General features: G+C 48.9%; 1 protein-coding gene across 2 annotated transcripts in view; it reads right to left on the bottom strand.

Moving 5' to 3' along the window:
• Positions 1 to 19167, bottom strand: part of LOC126291785 (insulin receptor-related protein-like) — a 357856-nt gene that overhangs the window by 15296 nt on the left and 323393 nt on the right. For both annotated transcript variants that reach the window (XM_049985479.1, XM_049985480.1), the window contains exons 14-15: positions 15576 to 15936; positions 2447 to 2584 (exon numbers count right to left, since the gene is read on the bottom strand). In XM_049985479.1, coding sequence (XP_049841436.1) covers positions 2447 to 2584; positions 15576 to 15936 — 499 coding nt within the window. The remainder of the gene's footprint in view (positions 1 to 2446; positions 2585 to 15575; positions 15937 to 19167) is intronic.

The following is a 19167-nucleotide window of genomic DNA, read 5'->3' as shown; positions in this document are numbered from 1 at the left end:
TCAAATTCAAAAATCTTAGCAGTAATCCACGTGCTTTGAAATTGAAACTGAAGAGTTTCCTCATGGGTCACTGCTTCTATTCTGTCGAGGAGTTCCTTGAAAAATTAAACTGATTTTCATTGTATTGCTGATAGCGTTTGCTTAAACTTAGGGACTGATTTTCTTTCAGGTTCATGAACATTTATTTTTATCTGTTATTACTTTTTATGTTGTAAGTTCATGTGCTGACACGTTCCATGACCTTGGAGATTTGCTCCTCAATTTGGTCCTACGGAGCTTGACATTTAAATAAAAATAAAATAAAAAGATTTGTGACTTGTAAATTACGCCATTCTACAGACAATTAGTCTAGACGCGTCTTCTATAATTGTCAACCAACTGATCATTGACTACAGTTAAGTAATAAATACTTCCTTATTTGTACTCCTGCTAATCAATTGTGTCTTCCTGTTGTAGCTACCAAGCAGTCTCGGCATGGTAGAACCCACGTTTCCACCTCCTTGGCTACCTCATATTTGCCACCTCATGTTGATGGACTCGATTATGGTGGAAGATCGAGAGCCATCAGTCTTGCCCTAGCCTGCATGTAGCCTGGATATGAACCCCATGGAAAACCTTTGGGGAATACTTGAGAGATCTGTTTATCGCTATCCAAGGCAATTCGAGGCCGTATGTGAGGTGAAAAGTGCAGTACGCCCTGCAAGAACTGCTATCCCTTACAAAATCAATGCCGCAGAGAATTTTTGAGGTAGCTAGAAAGAATGACGTTTTGACAAAGAACCAATAATGCAACGACACAACAGGGCAGTGAGTGTCTTTTTACCAATTTCCGTTTAGGAAATGCAAACGCCTTATTTTGTCATTCGTCTTATGAAAAAAACTATGTAATTCTGTGGTTATTGTTTTTCTATATATAGCTACTACTTCCTTAATAAATTCGATACAGTATGCTACATACACTACTGGCCATTAAAATTGCTGCACCACGAAGACGACGTGCTACAGACGTGAAATTTAATCGACAGGAAGAAGATGCTGAGATATGCAAATGATTAGCTTTTCAGAGCATTCAAACAAGGTTAGCGCCGGTGGCGACCCCTACAACATGCTGATATGAGCAAAGTTTCCTACCGATTTCTCATACACAAACAGCAGTTGACCTGTGTTGCCTGCTGAAACGTTGTTGTAATGCCCCGTGTAAGGAGGAGAAATGCGTACCATCACGTTTCCGACTTTGATAAAGGTCGGATTGTAGCCTATAGCGATTGCGGTTTATCGTATCGCGACATTGCTGCTCGCGTTGGTCGAGATCCAATGACTGTTAGCAGAATATGGAATCGGTGGGTTCAGGAGGCTAATACGGAACGCCGTGCTGGATCCCAACGGCCTCGTATCACTAGCAGTCGAGATGACAGGCATCTTATCCACATGGCTGTAACGGATCGTCTCGATCCCTGGGTCAACAGATGGGAGCGTTAGCAAGACAACAACCATCTGCACGAACAGTTCGACGACGTTCGCAGCAGCATGGACTATCATCTCGGAGACCGTGGCTGCCGTTACCCTTGACGTTGTATCACAGACAGGAGCGCATGCAATGGTGTACTCAACGACGAACCCGAGTGCACGAATGGCAAAACGTCATTTTTTCGGATGAATCCAGGTTCTGTTTACAGCATCATGATGGTCGGATTCGTGTTTAGCGACATTGGAAGCGTGTATTCGTCATCGCCATACTGGCGTATCACCCGGCGCGAAGGTATGGGGTGCCATTGGTTACACGTCTCAGTCACCTCTTATTCGCACTGACGGCACTTTGAACAGTGGACGCTACATTTCAGATGTGTTACGACCCGCGACTCTACCCTTCATTCGATCCCTGCGAAACACTACATTTCAGCAGGATAACGCACGACCGCATGTTGCAGGTCCTGTAGTGGCCTTTCTGGATAGAGAAAATGTTTGACTGCTGCCTGGCCAGGAGATTCTCGAGATCTCTCACAAATTGAAAACGTCTGGTCAATGGTGGCCGAACAACTGGCTCGTCACAACAAGCCAGTCAGTACTCCTGATGATCTGTGGTATCGTGTTGAAGCTGCATGGGCAGCTGTACCTGTACATGCCATCTAAGCTCTGTTTGACTCAATGCCCAGGCGTATCAAGGCCGTTATTACGGCCCAAGGTGGTTGTTCTGGGTACTGATTTCTCAGGATCTATGCACCCAAATTGCGTGAAAATGTAATCACATGTCAGTTCTAGTATAATATATTTGTCCAATGAAAAGCCATTGATCATCTGTATTTCTTCTTGGTGTAACAATTTTAATGGCCAGTAGTGTACTTCCTTATTAAATTCGATACAGCATGCTACATATATTGTGCTAGCACTTTCGTTGCCTTTACAGTTGCAGTAGAGTAGTGGCAGGAGCAGCTGGTGGGTACGGTACCTTGACAGTGAGGTCCTGCGCGACCATGCAGTTGCGCGCCGCCAGGTCCCTGTGCACGAACTTGACCGCCTCCAGGTAGGCCATGCCGTCCGCGATCTCGGCTGCCATCCTCAGCACCCGGCCCAGGGGGAGGCCGTCCTGCAACACCGAGACACCGTCTGCTGGTGAGCAAGGCAGGCCCCATGCACGACACGGGCAGTCATCGGCGCAAACTCCAGCAACCTCTGGCGAATCCCACTTGAGTTTGTTCATGCTGTATAGCACTCACTTGCTACACAATATTAATATACAGAGTATGTACACTGGGGTGACGAAAGTCATAGGATACCTCCTAATACCGTGTCGGACCTCCATTAGCCTGGCGTGGTGCAGTAACTCGACATGGCCTCAACTCAACAAGTCGTGGAAAGTCCCCTGCAGAAATGTTGAGCCATGCTGCCTCTAAAGGGTGCTCCATTGATCGTGACAGGGCCAAATGTCTCACGAAATAAGCGGCAAACGTAAAATCTACAAGGGACGAAACTCGTCTAGCTTGAAGCGGGATACCAGATGACGCTATGGTTGGCCCGCTAGGTGTCGCTGCCATAGGTAAAACGAACAGGAACATCCTATTTTTATTGCATATTCGTGTGGTACGTAAAGAAATATGAATTTTTTAGTTGGACCACTTTTTTCGCTTTGTGATAGATGGCGCTGTAACAGTCGCAAACCTATGGCTCACAATTTTAGACCAACACTTGGTAAAAGGTAGGTTTTTTAAAATTCAGAACGTAGGTACGTTTGAACATTTTATTTCGATTGTTCCAATGTGATACATGTACCTTTGTGAACTTATCATTTCTGAGACCGCATGCTGTTACAGCGTGATTACCTGAGAATACCACACTACTGCAATAAATGCTCAAAATGATGTCCGTCAACCTCAATGCACTTGGCAATACGTGTAACGACACTCCTCTCAGTAGCGAGTAGTTCGCCTTCCGTAATGTTGACACATGCACTGACAATGCGCTGACGCATATTGTCAGGCGTTGTCGGTGGATCACGATAGCAAATATCCTTCAACTTTCCCCACTGAAAGAAATCCGGAGACGTCAGATCCGGTGAACGTGCGGGCCATGGTTTGGTGTTTCGACGGCCAATCCACCTGTCATGAAATATCCTATTGAACACCGCTTCAACCGCACGTGAGCTATGTGCCGGATATCCATCATGTTGGAAATACATCGCCACTCTGTCATGCAATGATACATCTTCTAGTCACATCGGTAGAACATTACGTAGGCCATCAGCATCCATTGCACCATTTAGATTGCCGTCAATAAAATGGGGGCCAATTACCCTTCCTCCCATAATGCCGTACCATACATTAACCCTCCAAGGTCGCTGATGTTCCACTTGTCGCAGCCATCGTGGATTTTCCGTTTCCCAATAGTGTATATTATGCCGGTTTACGTTATCGCTGTTGGTGAATGACGTTTCGTCGCTAAATAGAATGTGTGCAAAAAATCTGTCATCGTCCCGTAATTTCTGTTGTGCCCAGTGGCAGAACCGTACACGACGTTCAAAGTCGTCGCCACGCAATTCCTGGTGCATAGAAATATGGTACGAGAGCAATCGATGTTGATGTAGCATTCTCAACACCGACGTTTTTGAGATTCCCGATTCTCGCGTAATTTGTCTGCTACTGATGTGCAGATTAGCCGCGAGAGCAGGTAAAACACCTACTTGGGTATCATCATTTGTTGCAGGTCGTGGTTGACGTTTTACGTGTCGCTGAACACTTCCTGTTCCCTTAAATAACGTAATTATCTGGCGAACGTTCCGGACACTCGAATGATGTTGTCCAGGATACCGAGCAGCAGACGTAGCATACGCCCGTTGGGCATTTTGATCACAGTAGCCATACATCAACACGATATCGACCTTTTCCGCAATTGGTAAACGGTCCATTTTAACACGGATAATGTATCACGAAGCAAATACCGTCCGATGCTACGTGATACCAAGTACTTATACATTTGTGACTATTACAGCGCCATCTACCAGAAAGCGAAAAAAGTCGTCCAACTAAAACATTCATATTTCTTTACGTACTACACGAATGTGTAATAAATATTGGGGGTTCCTAATTTAAAAAAATGCACTTGATATCCGTTTGACCTATGGCAGCGTCATCTAGCGGGCCAACCATAGCGCCATCTGGTTTCCCCCTTCAAGCTAGACGAGTTTCGTTCTTTGTAGTCTTTTTGTTTGATGCTTATTTCGTGAGATATTTGGCCCGGTCACTATCAATGAACAACACTGTATAGCCGTCCACAAATAGGAAAGTGTTGCCTATGCCGAAGTTTCTCCACAAACTGACCTATCGATTATATCCCATAAATGTTCGAAGGGATTCATGTTGTGCGATCTGGGTGGCTAAGTCATTTGCTTGAACTGTCCAGAATGTTCTTCAAACCAATTCTGAACACCTGTGACCCGTGACACTTTTGGGATCATGTTGTTGTTGTGGTCTTCAGTCCTGAGACTGGTTTGAAGCAGCTCTCCATGCTACTCTATCCTGTGCAAGCTTCTTCCCCTCCCAGTACTTACTGCAACCTACATACTTCTGAATCTGCTTAGTGTATTCATCTCTTGGTCTCCCTCTATGATTTGTACCCTCCACGCTGTCCTCCAATGCTAAATTTGTGATCCCTTGATGCCTCAGAACATGCCCTACCAACCGGTCCCTTCTTCTTGTCAAGTTGTGGCCAAACTCCTCTTCTTCCCAATTCTATTCAATACCTCCTCATTAGTTATGTGATCTACCCATCTAATCTTCAGCATTCTTCTGTAGCACCACATTTCGAAAGCTTCTATTCTCTTCTTGTTCAAACTATTTATCGTCCATGTTTCACTTCCATACATGGCTACACTCCATACAAATACATTCAGAAGCGACTTCCTGATACATAAATCTATATTCGATGTTAACAAATTTCTCTTCTTCAGAAACGCTTTCCTTGCCATTGCCAGTCTACGTTTTATATCCTCTCTACTTCGACCATCATCAGTTATTTTGCTCCCCAAATAGCAAAACTCCTTTAATACTTTAAGTGTCTCATTTCCTAATCTAATGCCTTCAGCACAACCCGACTTAATTCGACTACATTCCATTATCCTCGTTTTGCTTTTGTTGATGCTCATCTTATATACTCCTCTCAAGACGTTTTCCATTCCATTCAACTGCTATTCCAAGTCCCTTGCTGTCTCTGAAAGAATGACAATGTCTACAGAATACCTCAAAGTTCTTATTTCTTCTCCATGTATTTTAATACCTACTCCGAATTTTTCTTTTGTTTCCTTTACTGCTTGCTCAATATACAGATTGAATAACATCTGGGAGAGGCTACAATCCTGTCTCACTCCCTTACCAACCACTCCTTCCCTTTCACGTTTGGGACCATGAAGTCCATGAACGGCTGTAAGTGGTCTCTAAGTATCCGAATATAACCACTTCAAGTCAATGATCGATTCAATTCGACCAGAGGGTCCAATCGATGGTACGTAAAAGCCCACATCATTGGGGAACCACCACCAGCTTGTACACTGCCTTCTTGACGATTTGTTAGGCCTTGTTACTAATACAGGTGGGCTAGCTTTCCTCATGAGTCTCTACTCAACACTGTGTTGCCATTGCAGACAATCCTCTGACAGAACTACAATGTCATTGGCAAACCTCAAAGTTTTTATTTCTTCATCGTTGACTTCAATTCCCACTCCAAATTATGATCTTGGTTTGCTTTACTGCTTGCTCAATAGACAGATTGAATAACATCGGGGATAGGCTGCAACCGTATCTCACTCCCTTCTCAACTACTGCTCAACCTTAGTGGTCATACACTATGTGATGAAAAGTTTCCAGACACCCCAAAAACATATGTTTTTCATATTAGATGCATTTCACTGCCACCTAGAATGGGGCGCTCCCCAGAACTCACGGGCTTCGAACGTGGTCAGGTGATTGGGTGTCACTTGTGTCATACGTCTGTACGTGAGATTCCCACGCTCCCAAAAAACGCTAGGTCCACTGTTTCCCATGTGATAGTGAACTGGAAACGTGAAGGGGCACGTACAGCACTAAAGCGTACAGGCCGACCTCGTTTGTTGACTGACTGAGATTGCCGAAAATTGAAGATGGTAGTAATGCGTAATAGGCACACATCTATCCAGACCATTACACAGGAATTCCAAACTGCATCAGGATCCACTGCAAGTACTATGACAGTGAGGCGGGAGGTGAGAAAACTTGGATTTCATGGTGGAGCGGCTGCTCATAAGCCACACATCGCGCCGGTACATGCTAAACGAGAAGCGTAAGCATTGGACGACTGAAAGGTGGGTAAAAGTTGTGTGGAGTGACGAATCACGGTACACAATGTGGCGATCCGATTGCATGGTGTGGATATGGCGAATGCCCGGTGAACGTCATCTGTCAACGTTTGTAGTGGCGACAGTAAAATTGGGAGGCGGTGGTGTTACGGTGTGGTCATGCTTTTCATGGAGGGGGCTGTCACAGCATTGGTCTACATTAATCTTTTAAACACCTTCTTGGTTCCCACTGTTGAAGAGCAATTCGGAGATGGCGATTTCATCTTTCAACACGATCGAACACCTGTTCATAGCATCAAGAGATTAGTCGAGCAGTCTAGGACGCTGCAGTCACGGACTGCTCGGCTTGTCCTGGCGAAGGTTCTAGTCCTCCCTCGGGCATGGATCTGTTTGTTTGTCCTTAGGATAATTTAGGTTAAGTAGTGTATAAGCTTAGGGACTGATGAGCTTAGCAGTTAAGTCCCATAAGATTTCACACATTTTTGAACCTGTTCATAATGCACGGTCTGTGGCGGAGTGGTTTCACGACAATAACATGCCTGTAATGGACTGGCCTGCACAGAGTCCTGACCTGAATCCTATAGAGCACCTTTGGGATGTTTTGAAACGCCGACTACGTGGCAGGCGTCAGCGACCTCAGAGCAGCACTCCGTGACGAATGGGCTGCCATTCTCCAAGAAACCTTCCAGCATCTGATTGAATGTATGCCTGCGAGAGTGGAAGCTGTCATCAAGGCTAAGTGTGAAACGTCCCCTTAGAAAAATTAATGAATTACTGTGCTGATAAACCTCTTACGTATTTGATTTTTCAAACAGCTGAGAAAAACTAAACGTTCTCAGACGTTACTCTCTTTACCTATTGTGATCAACACTAAAGTAACACACTATGTTTTTAGCGCAAGGGAATCTAACTTTCAAAAATCCCTACAAAAGAATGCCCCTGACTAACAATAATCTATACCTTTCATGAATCACTTACCTCGCAAAAATCTTCGTTACTCGAACTACTGCAATACAGCGAGCGCCAATACTGTCAGATAAATAAAAGATTCAAACTACTGAAGGCACTAACTACTGATAGGCATAGTCAGCAAATGAAAGATTTTGATGGAGAACAAAGAATGTATTTACGTTAATAGTGTTATATATGTATAATCAGTTCATGATATCCAGTATTACTAATTTACTCTTTCTGGCGGACATACGTGCAGATCATCCGCTCTTAAAATTCTGGCATCTCTCTCCCCACATCCACCACTGCTGGCGGCTCACCTTCAACTGCGCAGCGCTACACGCTATTCACATCCAATTGCCCAACACTAGAATAGCAAATATTCCAACAATGCAAACCAGCCACGGACTGCACACGGCGCAGTCAGTGGTTTTCATATACAGGGTGTTACAAAAAGGTACGGCCAAACTTTCACGAAACATTCCTCGCACACAAAGAAAAAATTTATGTTATGTGGGCACGTGTCCGGGAACGCTTACTTTCCATGTTAGAGTTCATTTTATTACTTCTCTTCAAATCACATTAATCATGGAATGGAAACACACAGCAGCATAACGTACCAGCGTGACTACAAACACTTTGTTACAATAAGTGTTCAAAATGTCCTCCGTTAGCGAGGATACATGCATCCACCCTCCGTCACATGGAATCCCTGATGCGCTGATGCAGCCCTGGAGAATGGCGTATTGGTTGGTTGGTTGGTGGGGGTTAAAGGGACCAGACTGCTACGGTCATCGGTCCCTTTTTCCAAATACTAAAAACACCCACAGAGGATAAAAACGATCAACAGTCGATAAGACAGATGACACAGAACAAGAGAAACGTAGACAAAGACCAGACAAGACGAACTAAAATCACACAGAGTGTGACGGTGGTTGGCCGACCATACAAACAAAAAGGGAAAAGCCAACCACTGAGAAACACATGGAAAAAAACCAGACAAATCGTAGGCCATAGGCCAGAATCAACACAAAAACACACACTTACATTAAGCGATAAAATCCCCCTGCCCGAATAAAACGCAGAACTATGTCCGCTATGTAAGAGTCGTCAGATAAAAGCGCAGAGAGCGTATCAGTATGCGCAAAAGTCTGCCTGAGCACAGTTAAAAGGGCGCACTCCAACAGAATATGGACCACAGTCAAGGACGCCCCACAACGACAAAGAGGGGGACCCTCAAGACATAGTAAACAACTGTGCGTGAGTCGGGTGTGGCCAATGCGGAGCCGACAAAGGAAGACTGATTCCCTGCGGTTGGCTCGCATGGATGACCGCCACACAGTAGTCGTCTCTTTGATACGGCGGAGTTTGTTTGGCACGGACAGGTTGCGCCAATCAGTGTCCCATAAATCGAAAACTTTGCGGCGTAATAGTGCCCGCAAATCAGTCGCCGGGAGGCCAATCTCCAGAGATGGTGCACTAGTGGCCTCTTTCGCCAGGCGGTCAACAGTTTCATTTCCGGGTATCCCAACATGGCCCGGGGTCCAAACGAAGACCGCAGATCTGCCGCAACGGGCAAGAGTATACAGGGACCCCTGGATAGCCATCACCAGACGAGAACGAGGGAAACACTGGTCGAGAGCTCGTAAACCGCTCAGGGAATCGCTACAGATAACGAAGGACTCACCTGAGCAGGAGCGGATATACTCTAGGGCACGAAAGATGGTGACCAGCTCAGCAGTGTAAACACTGCAGCCAGCCGGCAACGAACGTTGTTCAGAATGGTCCCCTAGAGTTAGTGCATAACCGACACGACCAGCAACCATCGAACCGTCGTTATAGACAACGCCAGAACCCTGATACGTGGCCAGGATGGAAACAAATCGGCGTCGGAAGGCCACCGGAGGGACTGAGTCCTTCGGACCCTGTGCCAAGTCGAGCCGAAGGCAAGGGCGAGGCACACACCATGGGGGTGTATGCAGAGAGGCCCGGAAAGGAGGTGGTACAGGGAAACACCCAAGCCCGTAGAGAAGCTGTTTGACCCGTACGGCGATCAGACAACCCGACCGGGGCCGACGTTCTGGCAGACGGACGACTGACTGCGGGAACAGGACACGATAATTTGGATGCCCGGGCAAGCTAAAAACATGGGCAGAATAAGCAGCCAGTAATTGTTGGCGTCGTAACCGCAGAGGAGGGACACCTGCCTCCACAAGTATGCTGTCCACAGGGCTGGTCCGGAAGGCACCAGTGCCAAGTCGTATCCCGCTGTGTAGTATTGGGTCCAGCACCCCCAACGCAGATGGGGGTGCTGAGCCATAAGCCAGACTCCCGTAGTCCAGACGGGACTGGATTAACGCCTGGTAAAGCCGTAGGAGAGTAGATCGGTCGGCGCCCCACCTGGTGTGGCTCAGGCATCGCAGGGCATTTAGATGCCGCCAACACGCCTGTTTAAGCTGCCGAATATGAGGCTGCCAAGTCAACCGGGCATCAAAAACCACCCCCAAAAACCTATGTGACTCCACCACTGAAAGAAGCTCGCCGTCAAGATAAAGCCGCGGCTCCAGGTGAACTGTGCGTCGCCGGCAGAAATGCATAACGCAGGTCTTCGCTGCCGAAAACTGAAAACCATGCGCTACAGCCCAAGACTGCGCCTTGCGGTTTGCGCCCTGTACCTGACGTTCAGCAGCTGCAATGCCAATAGAGCTGTAGTAAAGACAGAAGTCGTCAGCATACAGCGAAATGGGGGGGAAAGAATTTCCCACGGCCGCAGCGAGCCCGTTAATGGCTATTAAAAACAGACAGACACTTAGAACAGAACCCTGTGGCACACCGTTCTCCTGGACTTGGGAGGAACTATATGAGGCCGCGACGTGCACGCGAAAGGTACGATACGACAGAAAATTGCGGATATAGATCGGCAGAGGGCCCCGAAGGCCCCATCCATGAAGCGTGGAAAGGATGAGATGACGCCATGTCGTATCATACGCCTTCCGCATGTCGAAAAAGACAGCGACCAGATGCTGACGGTGGGCAAAGGCAGTACGGATGGCCGACTCCAGGCACACCAGATTGTCAGCGGCGGAGCGGCCTTTACGGAACCCACCCTGAGACGGAGCCAGAAGGCCCAGAGACTCCAGTACCCAATTCAAGCGCCGGCTCACCATCCGTTCAAGCAACTTGCAAAGAACGTTGGTGAGGCTAATGGGACGGTAGCTGTCCACCTCCAAAGGGTTCTTCGCCGGTTTCAGAATGGGGACAACAAGACTTTCCCGCCATTGCGACGGAAACTCACCCTCGACCCAAATGCGGTTGTAAAGGTCGAGGAGGCGTCGCTGGCAGTCCACTGGAAGGTGCTTCAGCATCTGAGAGTGGAAGCTATCTGGGCCAGGAGCGGTATCACGACAAGCGGCGAGGGCACTACGGAATTCCCACTCACTGAATGGAACATTGTACAATTCAGGATGGTGGGTGCGAAAAGAAAGACTCCGACGTTCTATCCGCTCTTTAATGGAGCGGAAGCCCAAGGGGTAGTTGGCAGAAGCGGAATTCAGAGCAAAGTGCTCTGCCAAGCGGTTTGCAATGACGTCGGAGTCAGTACAAACTGCTCCATTCAGTGAGAGCGCAGGGACGCTGACAGGGGTCCGATAGCCATAGAGGCGGCGAATCTTGGCCCAGACCTGCGATGGAGTGACATGGAGGCCAATGGTGGACACATACCGCTCCCAGCATTCCTGCTTGCGTTGGCGGATAATGCGGCGGGCTCGCGCATGCAGCCGTTTGAAGGCGACAAGGTGTTCGATTGAGGGATGTCGCTTGTAACGCTGGAGTGCCCGCCAGCGAGCTTTAATCGCTTCAGCGATCTCAGGCGACCACCAAGGCACAGTCTGCCGCCGAGGGGACCCAGAAGAACGGGGAGTGGCAGATTCGGCGGCAGTAACGATGCCGGTGGTGACCGATTGAACCACTGAATCAATGTCATCGTTAGAGAGAGGCTCAATAGCGGCAGTGGAGGAGAACAAGTCCCAGTCAGCCTTATTCAGAGCCCATCTGCTGGGGCACCCAGAAGACTGACGCTGTGGTAGAGACAGAAAGATCGGAAAGTGGTCACTACCACAAAGGTCGTCATGCACTCTCCATTGGACAGACGGTAAGAGGCTAGGGCTACAGATCGAAAGGTCAATGGCGGAGTATATGCCATGCGCCACACTGAAGTGTGTGAAGGCACCGTCATTTAATATCGAGCTGCGCCAATAAATGCTCAACGATGGCGCCTCGACCTGTTGCCACCGACCCACCCCACAGATGGTTATGGGCGTTAAAGTCGCCCAGTAACAAGAAAGGTGGCGGCAATTGGGCTATCAGAGCAGCCAGGACATGCTGCGCAACATCACCATCCGGTGAAAAATAAAGACTGCAGACGGTAACAGCCTGTGGCGTCCACACCCGAACAGCGACAGCCTCTAAAGGTGTTTGGAGAGGTACAGACTCGCTGTGAAGGGAGTTCAGGACATATATGCAGACGCCACCAGACACCCTTTCATAAGCTGCCCGGTTCTTATAATAACCCCTGTAGCCACGGAGGGCGGGGGTTCGCATTGCCGGAAACCAAGTTTCCTGCAGAGCAATGAAGAGGGAAGGGTGAAGGCTGATAAGTTGGCGGAGCTCAGCTAGATGGTGGAAGAAACCGCTGCAGTTCCACTGGAGGAAGGTGTTGTCCATGACTGAGAAAGGCGTGATGGGACTGGGAAGGGAGATTACGCCGCTGGGTCACCTGCTGCCTCCGATTTAGCACCTGTGATAGTGCTTTCCATGTAGTCTGATGGACCGGCGAGATCGAGGTCCTCAGCGGACGCCAGAATCTCCACCGCATCCTCAGACACAGAGCTGGAAGGTTGCGGTGGGATGGCTGCCACCGCGAGTTCCTTGGGCTGAGAGCTCTTCTTGGGTTTCTCACGCCGTTCCTTGGGTCGCACCGACTGGGAGGGCTTCACCGATTCAGTCTCCGGGACGGAGGAGGATCGTGAAGCCCTACGACCAGCTGATTGCGGGCACTTACGCCACTGTCGGTCGTCAGCCTTCTCGCTGGCGGAAACCTGGGAAGGGAGGGACCCAAGGGACCCCTTGCGAGCGTGAGAAGCCGAAGAAGTTGGACACTTCTCCGGCTTAGAAGTGGAGACGGACGTCCCCGATGGGTGGGATGGTGTTGCTCCTGAGGTAGGTGGCGCAGGAGCAACCCGGTGGGTAGAGCCCCCCACTGGCGAGGGGGCAGGAGGAGTTGTAGTACTCGTCGATCCGGCCACAATTTGAGAAACAGACGGGGCTAGCACAGGTGTTGTAGCAGCAGCATAGGAAGATGTCATTCTCACAGGATGGAGTCGGTCGTGTTTCCTTTTGGCCTCAGTATAGGTTAGTCGGTCCAGGGTCTTGTATTCCATGATTTTACGCTCTTTCTGGAAAATTCGGCAGTCTGGCGAGCAAGGTGAATGGTGCTCCCCGCAATTGACACAGATAGGAGGCGGGGCACATGGAGTATTGGGATATGATGGGCGTCCGCAATCTCGACATGTGAGGCTGGAAGTGCAGCGAGAAGACATATGGCCGAACTTCCAGCACTTAAAGCACCGCATCGGGGGAGGGATATAGGGCTTAACGTCACATCGGTAGACCATCACCTTGACCTTTTCCGGTAAAGTATCCCCTTCGAAGGCCAAGATGAAGGCACCGGTAGCAATCTGATTTTCCTTCGGACCCCGATGAACGCGCCGGACGAAATGTACACCTCGGCGCTCTAAATTGGCGCGCAGCTCTTCTTCAGATCCCTATGGTAAATCCCTGGACCATATTTAAACTCTTATGGGGTGTGATCGTAACGGTAACATCCCCCAACTTGTCACAAGCGAGTAACCGTCGTGACTGGGCAGAGGATGCCGTTTGTATCAGGACTGACCCAGAGCGCATTTTTGACAAGCCATCCACCTCCCCAAACTTGTCCTCTAAATGCTCGACGAAGAACTGAGGCTTTGTGGAGAGAAAAGACTCCCCATCAGCCCTCGTACAAACTAAGAAGCGGGGCAAATAACTGCTACTGCCATCCTGAGACTTACGTTCCTCCCACGGTGTGGCCAGGGAGGGGAACGTTTTCGGATCGTACTTCTGAGCGTTAAACTGAGCCCGAGAACGCTTAGAGACTGCTGGCGGCTGGCCACCAGCGAGAACAATGTACCACGCTTCATTGCGGGTCATCCGCCTTGATGCCACCTACTCCGACCAAGGGCCCTCCCCACGGGCGCCACCCAGCCACGGCAAGAGCCACCTGGCAGGATGGCCGTTGCCGGGAGTCCCGATACCCCAGGAGGATAGGCATCTTCTCCTTGGCATACGTGGGGAGTTAACGGCGCAGGCATCAGTAGAGCGATCCCTGTGTTGTCAGGGGGCTACAACCAACAGGGTACATGGCGGCCCCACCACAACGGACTGGCTACCGTGCTGGATGTTAGGTAACATGTGGTCCATGGTCGCCGTCGGTGCAGAAAGAGGCACTGCACAGTGCAAGGTATAATCTGCAGGCAGAAACAGAGTCATGCACAAGAGATGGAGAGCGGACAGGACTGCAATTCAACAGTGTATAAGCTGGCGAAAAGTCTGATCGCAAGGTGGACACAATGCACCAAGTAAGGCGCCCTTCCCCAATCGCCTCGCTCTTCGGAAAATTTTGAGAGATGGAGGTCAAACCCAACAGGGGACCATCATATAAGGCCGAAAAGTTTGAGACTCCTTTTAGTCGCCTCTTACGACAGGCAGGAATACCGCGGGCCTATTCTAACCCTCGAACTCGCAGGGGGTAGAATGGCGTATTGTATCGCAGCCGCCCACAATAGGAGCACGAAGAGTCTCTACATTTGGTACCGGGGTTGCATAGATATGAGCTTTCAAATGCCCCCATAAATGAAAGTCAAGAGGGTTGAGGTCAGGAGAGTGTGGAGGCCATGGAATTGGTCCGCCTCTACCAATCCATCGGTCACCGAATCTGTTGTTGAGAAGCATACGAACATTTCGACTGAAATGTGCAGAAGGTCCATCGTGCATGAACCACATGTCGTGTCGTACTTGTAAAGGCACATGCTCTAGCAGCACAGGTAGACTATCCCGTATGAAATCATGATAACGTGCTCCATTGAGCGTAGGTGGAAGAACATACTGGCGAAACTAAAATGACCTCTAAAATGGAAATTAAGCGTTCCGGACACATGTCCACATAACATATTTTCTTTATATGTGTGTGAGGAATGTTTCGTGAAAGTTTGGTCGCACCTTTTTGTAACACCCTGTAGAGCGCTACGTGGCGTTACCAACATAAAAACTTAAACAGCTTACTTACGAGTGTGGGCCAACACCGATGGAGGGTGCCACGAAATTTTAAGTCATTTTCAGCAAGACGTCCGGGTACTTTTGATCACATCGTGTATATTTCAGATTACCCCATCCATGTTACGTTTAGCAACCTTATCCTAGCACACGCCTGTGTTTAATGAGTAAATGGTTCTAAGCACCATGGGACTTAACAGCGGAGGTCACCAGTCCGCTAGAACTTAGAACTGCTTGAACCTAACTAACCTAAGGACATCACACACATCCATGCCCGAGGCAAGATTCGAAGCTGCGACCGTAGCGGTCGCGCGGTTCCAGACTGAAGCGCCAAGAACCGCTCATCCACACCGGCCGACCGCTTAGCAACATTCAAAGAAAAAAGAAACATTAAATCAGCAAGGTGTCAGAAGTTGGGGTATCCACGCGCTCTGACCTGGTAGTGGCCGCCGAACAGGGCTCGCTCCTCGCCGGCGGGCTCCCGCGCCGCCCTCAGGAAGCCCTTGAGGTCGCCGCGGTGCATCAGCTCCATGAGGACGAGCGGCGGCTGTCCGCGCGACACCACGCCCAGCAGGCGCACCACGTGGTGCGCGCCGGTGAACCTCTTCATGACGTTCGCCTCGTGCAGGAACTCGAGCCGCTCGCGGGCCGTGGCGCGCTCGCTCACCGTCTTCACGGCGCAGCGCTCGCCGCACGGCATCAGCACGCCCTCGTACACCTTGCCGAAGGAGCCGGTGGCCAGCTCGCGCACCAGCGTCACCTTGTCGCGCGACACCTCCCACTCGTCCGGCACGTACCTGCGGAGAGGACGTCTCGGGCTTCTACTGGCTGCTGCACTGGAGGACTCAAGGCGTTTTTTGGGACTGAATCTTCCTACCGTCATAATCGGAAGGTCTATGCTACGCACGCTGGCCATTATAACTGCTACACCAAGAAGAAATGCAGATGATAAACGGGTATTCGTTGGCCAAATATATTATACTATAACTGACATGTGATTACATTTTCACGCAATTTGGGTGCATAGATCCTGAGAAATCAGTACCCAGACAACTACCTCTGGCCGTAATAATGGCCTTGATACGCCTGGGCATTGAGTCAAGCAGAGCTTGGATGGCGTGTAAAGATACAGCTGCCCATGCAGCTTCAACGCCATACCACAGTTCATCGAGAATAGTGACTGGCGTACTGTGACGAGCCAGTTGCTCGGCCACCATTGACCAGGCGTTTACAATTTGTGAGAGATCTGGAGAATGTGCTGGCTAGCGCAGCAGTCGAACATTTTCTGTATCCAGAAATGCCCGTACAGGGTCTGCAAGTTGCGGTCGTGCATTATCCTGCTGAAATGTAAGGTTTCGCAAGGATCGAATGAAGAGTAGAGCCACGGGTCGTAACATATCTGAAATGTAACGTCCACTATTCAAAGTGCCGTCAATGCGAACAAGAGGTGACCGAGACCTGTAACCAATGGCACCCCATACCATCACGCCAGGTGATACACCACTATGACGATGACGAATACACGCTTTCAATGTACGTTCACCGCGATGTATCCAATCACGGATGCTACTACCATCATGATGCTGTAAACAGAACCTGGATTCATCCGAAAAAATGACGTTTTGCCATTCGTGCACCCAGGCGCTCCTGTCTGTTATGCAGCGTGAAGGGTAACCGCAGCCACGGTCTCCGAGCTGATAGTCCATGCTCCTGCAAACGTTGTCGTGCAGGTGGTTGTTGTCTTGCAAACGTCCCCATGTGTTGACTGAGGGATCGAGACACGGCTCCACGATCCGTTACAGCCATGTGCATAAGATGCCTGTCATCTCGACTGCTAGTGATGCGAGGCCGTTGGGATCCAGCACGGCGTCCCGTATTACCTCCTGAACCCACCGATTCCATATTGTGCTAACAGTCATTGGATCTCGACCAAAGCGAGCAGTAATGTCGGGATACGATAAACCGCAATCGTGATAGGCTACAATCCGACCTTTATCAAAGTCGGAAACGGGATGGTACTCATTTCTCCTCCTTACACGAGGCATCACAACAACGTTTCAGCAGGCAACGCCGGTCAACTGCTGTTTGTGTATGAGAAATCGGTTGGACACTTTCCTCATGTCAGCACGTTGTAGGTGTAGCCACCGGCGCCAGCCTTGTTTTAATGCTCTGGAAAGCTAATCATTTGGATGTCACAGCATCTTCGTCCTGCCGGTTAAATTTCGCATCTGTAGCACGTCATCTTCGTCGTGTAGTATTTTTAATGGCCAGTAGTGTATTATAATTACTGGCGCAAACTAACATGGTGAAAGTATGCAGCGTGTTTCAGAAGACCGGGAACACTTTAAAAATTTTGTCGTAGCCGAATGAGTAGTATTACAAATCAACCCCACGAGGTTTCTTGAAAATATCCCGGAACATTTGTAATTTCGCGCCAATAGTGTGTTGGAGTGATCAGAACGTTGTCTGGTACAGTCTGCGAATTTCGAGATTGCAGAGTTAGAGGAGTAACTCGCCTGCATCAAAATTTGCGAAAAGCCTACAGTGATGAGTGCTTAAGCTGTAGTCGGTGTTACGAGCGGTTCACACGGTATACAAATGGCCGGACGGAAGTTAAAGATGGCACTCGTTCAGAACCCCCTTCGACGTCTACCGACGACGCTTATGTCAGGAACGTGAACGAAATTGTGCTTGCCAATCGAACACTGTCCAATAAATTGCAGAAGAATGTAACATTTCAGTTGGATCATGTCATGAAATCCTAACGCAGCATCTTGGAATTCGTCCCACGGCTCATGAGTCAAGACCAGAAGACCTTCGCTTCGCAGTCTGTGAAGAGCTTTCGTTTCGCGTAAATGAGATCGAGATGTTCCTTAAGAGAATCGTAATGGGTGATGAGACGTGGGTCTACGGTTATAATGTTGAGACCAAGGTTCACTCAGTACATGGGTCGGGAAAATTCTCCAAGACCAAATAAAGATCGTCAGGTCAGATCCAATGTAAAGGTAGGCTTTGACTTCGAAGGTTAGTCAATCATAAATTCGTGCCACAGTGGTAAACTCTTAATCAATGGTACTATGGGGACGTACTGCGACGCCTGCTAGACAATGTGAGAAGGAAACAGCCTGAAATGTCGCGAGACAGTTCGTCGCTCATCCATCACGATAACGCACCCGCAAATTCGTCCCTGTTGGCGCGTGACTACTGCACAAAAATCGAAATCACTGTGCTACCTCATCCTTCTTACTCCCCACACCTGGCCCCTGCGGATTTATTATTTATTTCCAAAGATGAATACCCCACTCAGTGCAGTAAAACTTGCGACGATAGACGAGGTGAAAGATAATTCGCAGACGGTGTTTCGTAAGGAGTCTGCTTCCGAAGGTTGAAACGGCATTGGGAGCGGCGTATCAGTCGTAGAGGAGAGTATTTCGGAGGAGACCAAACACAATAAGTAAAAAGCAAGCGTGGAAAAATTTTGTGGACAAAGTTCCGGAGCCGGCCGGAGTGGCCGTGCGGTTCTAGGCGCTTCAGTGCGGAACCGCGCGATTGCTACGCTCGCAGGTTCGAATCCTGCCTCGGGCATGGATGTGTGTGAAGTCCTTAGGTTAGTTACGTTTTTAGTAGTTCTAAGTTCTAGGGGAATGATGACCTCAGGTGTTAAGTCCCATAGTGCTCAGAACCATTTGAATTTGAAAAAAAAAGTTCCGGAATTTTCTGAACAGACCTCGCATACATAGTTTGAAAGAGTAAACTTGTAAATTTTTTCGTCAGTGTAGGTATGACGTGTAGTTTCATGTACGGTTGCTAGGTGGTATCATAATCAAGATGGCACTTTATGGAGCTGGGAGGTCGTCTGTGTGCTAGAATTTGACAAAAACAAGAGTGCAACGGGTGTCAAGCGAAAATGTAGGATTCAGTATGGGAAAACAGAACCAGCCAGAGAGGCAATCTACAGATGGCATGTAAAGTTCGTTGAAACTGGGTGTTCGTGTGACAAGAAGAGCAATGGTCGGCCTGGTGCGAAT

This window comes from Schistocerca gregaria, chromosome 9 (assembly GCF_023897955.1).
Source record: "Schistocerca gregaria isolate iqSchGreg1 chromosome 9, iqSchGreg1.2, whole genome shotgun sequence".
Lineage (NCBI taxonomy): Eukaryota > Metazoa > Arthropoda > Insecta > Orthoptera > Acrididae > Schistocerca > Schistocerca gregaria.
This window is presented reverse-complemented; position numbering and strand designations above follow the sequence as displayed.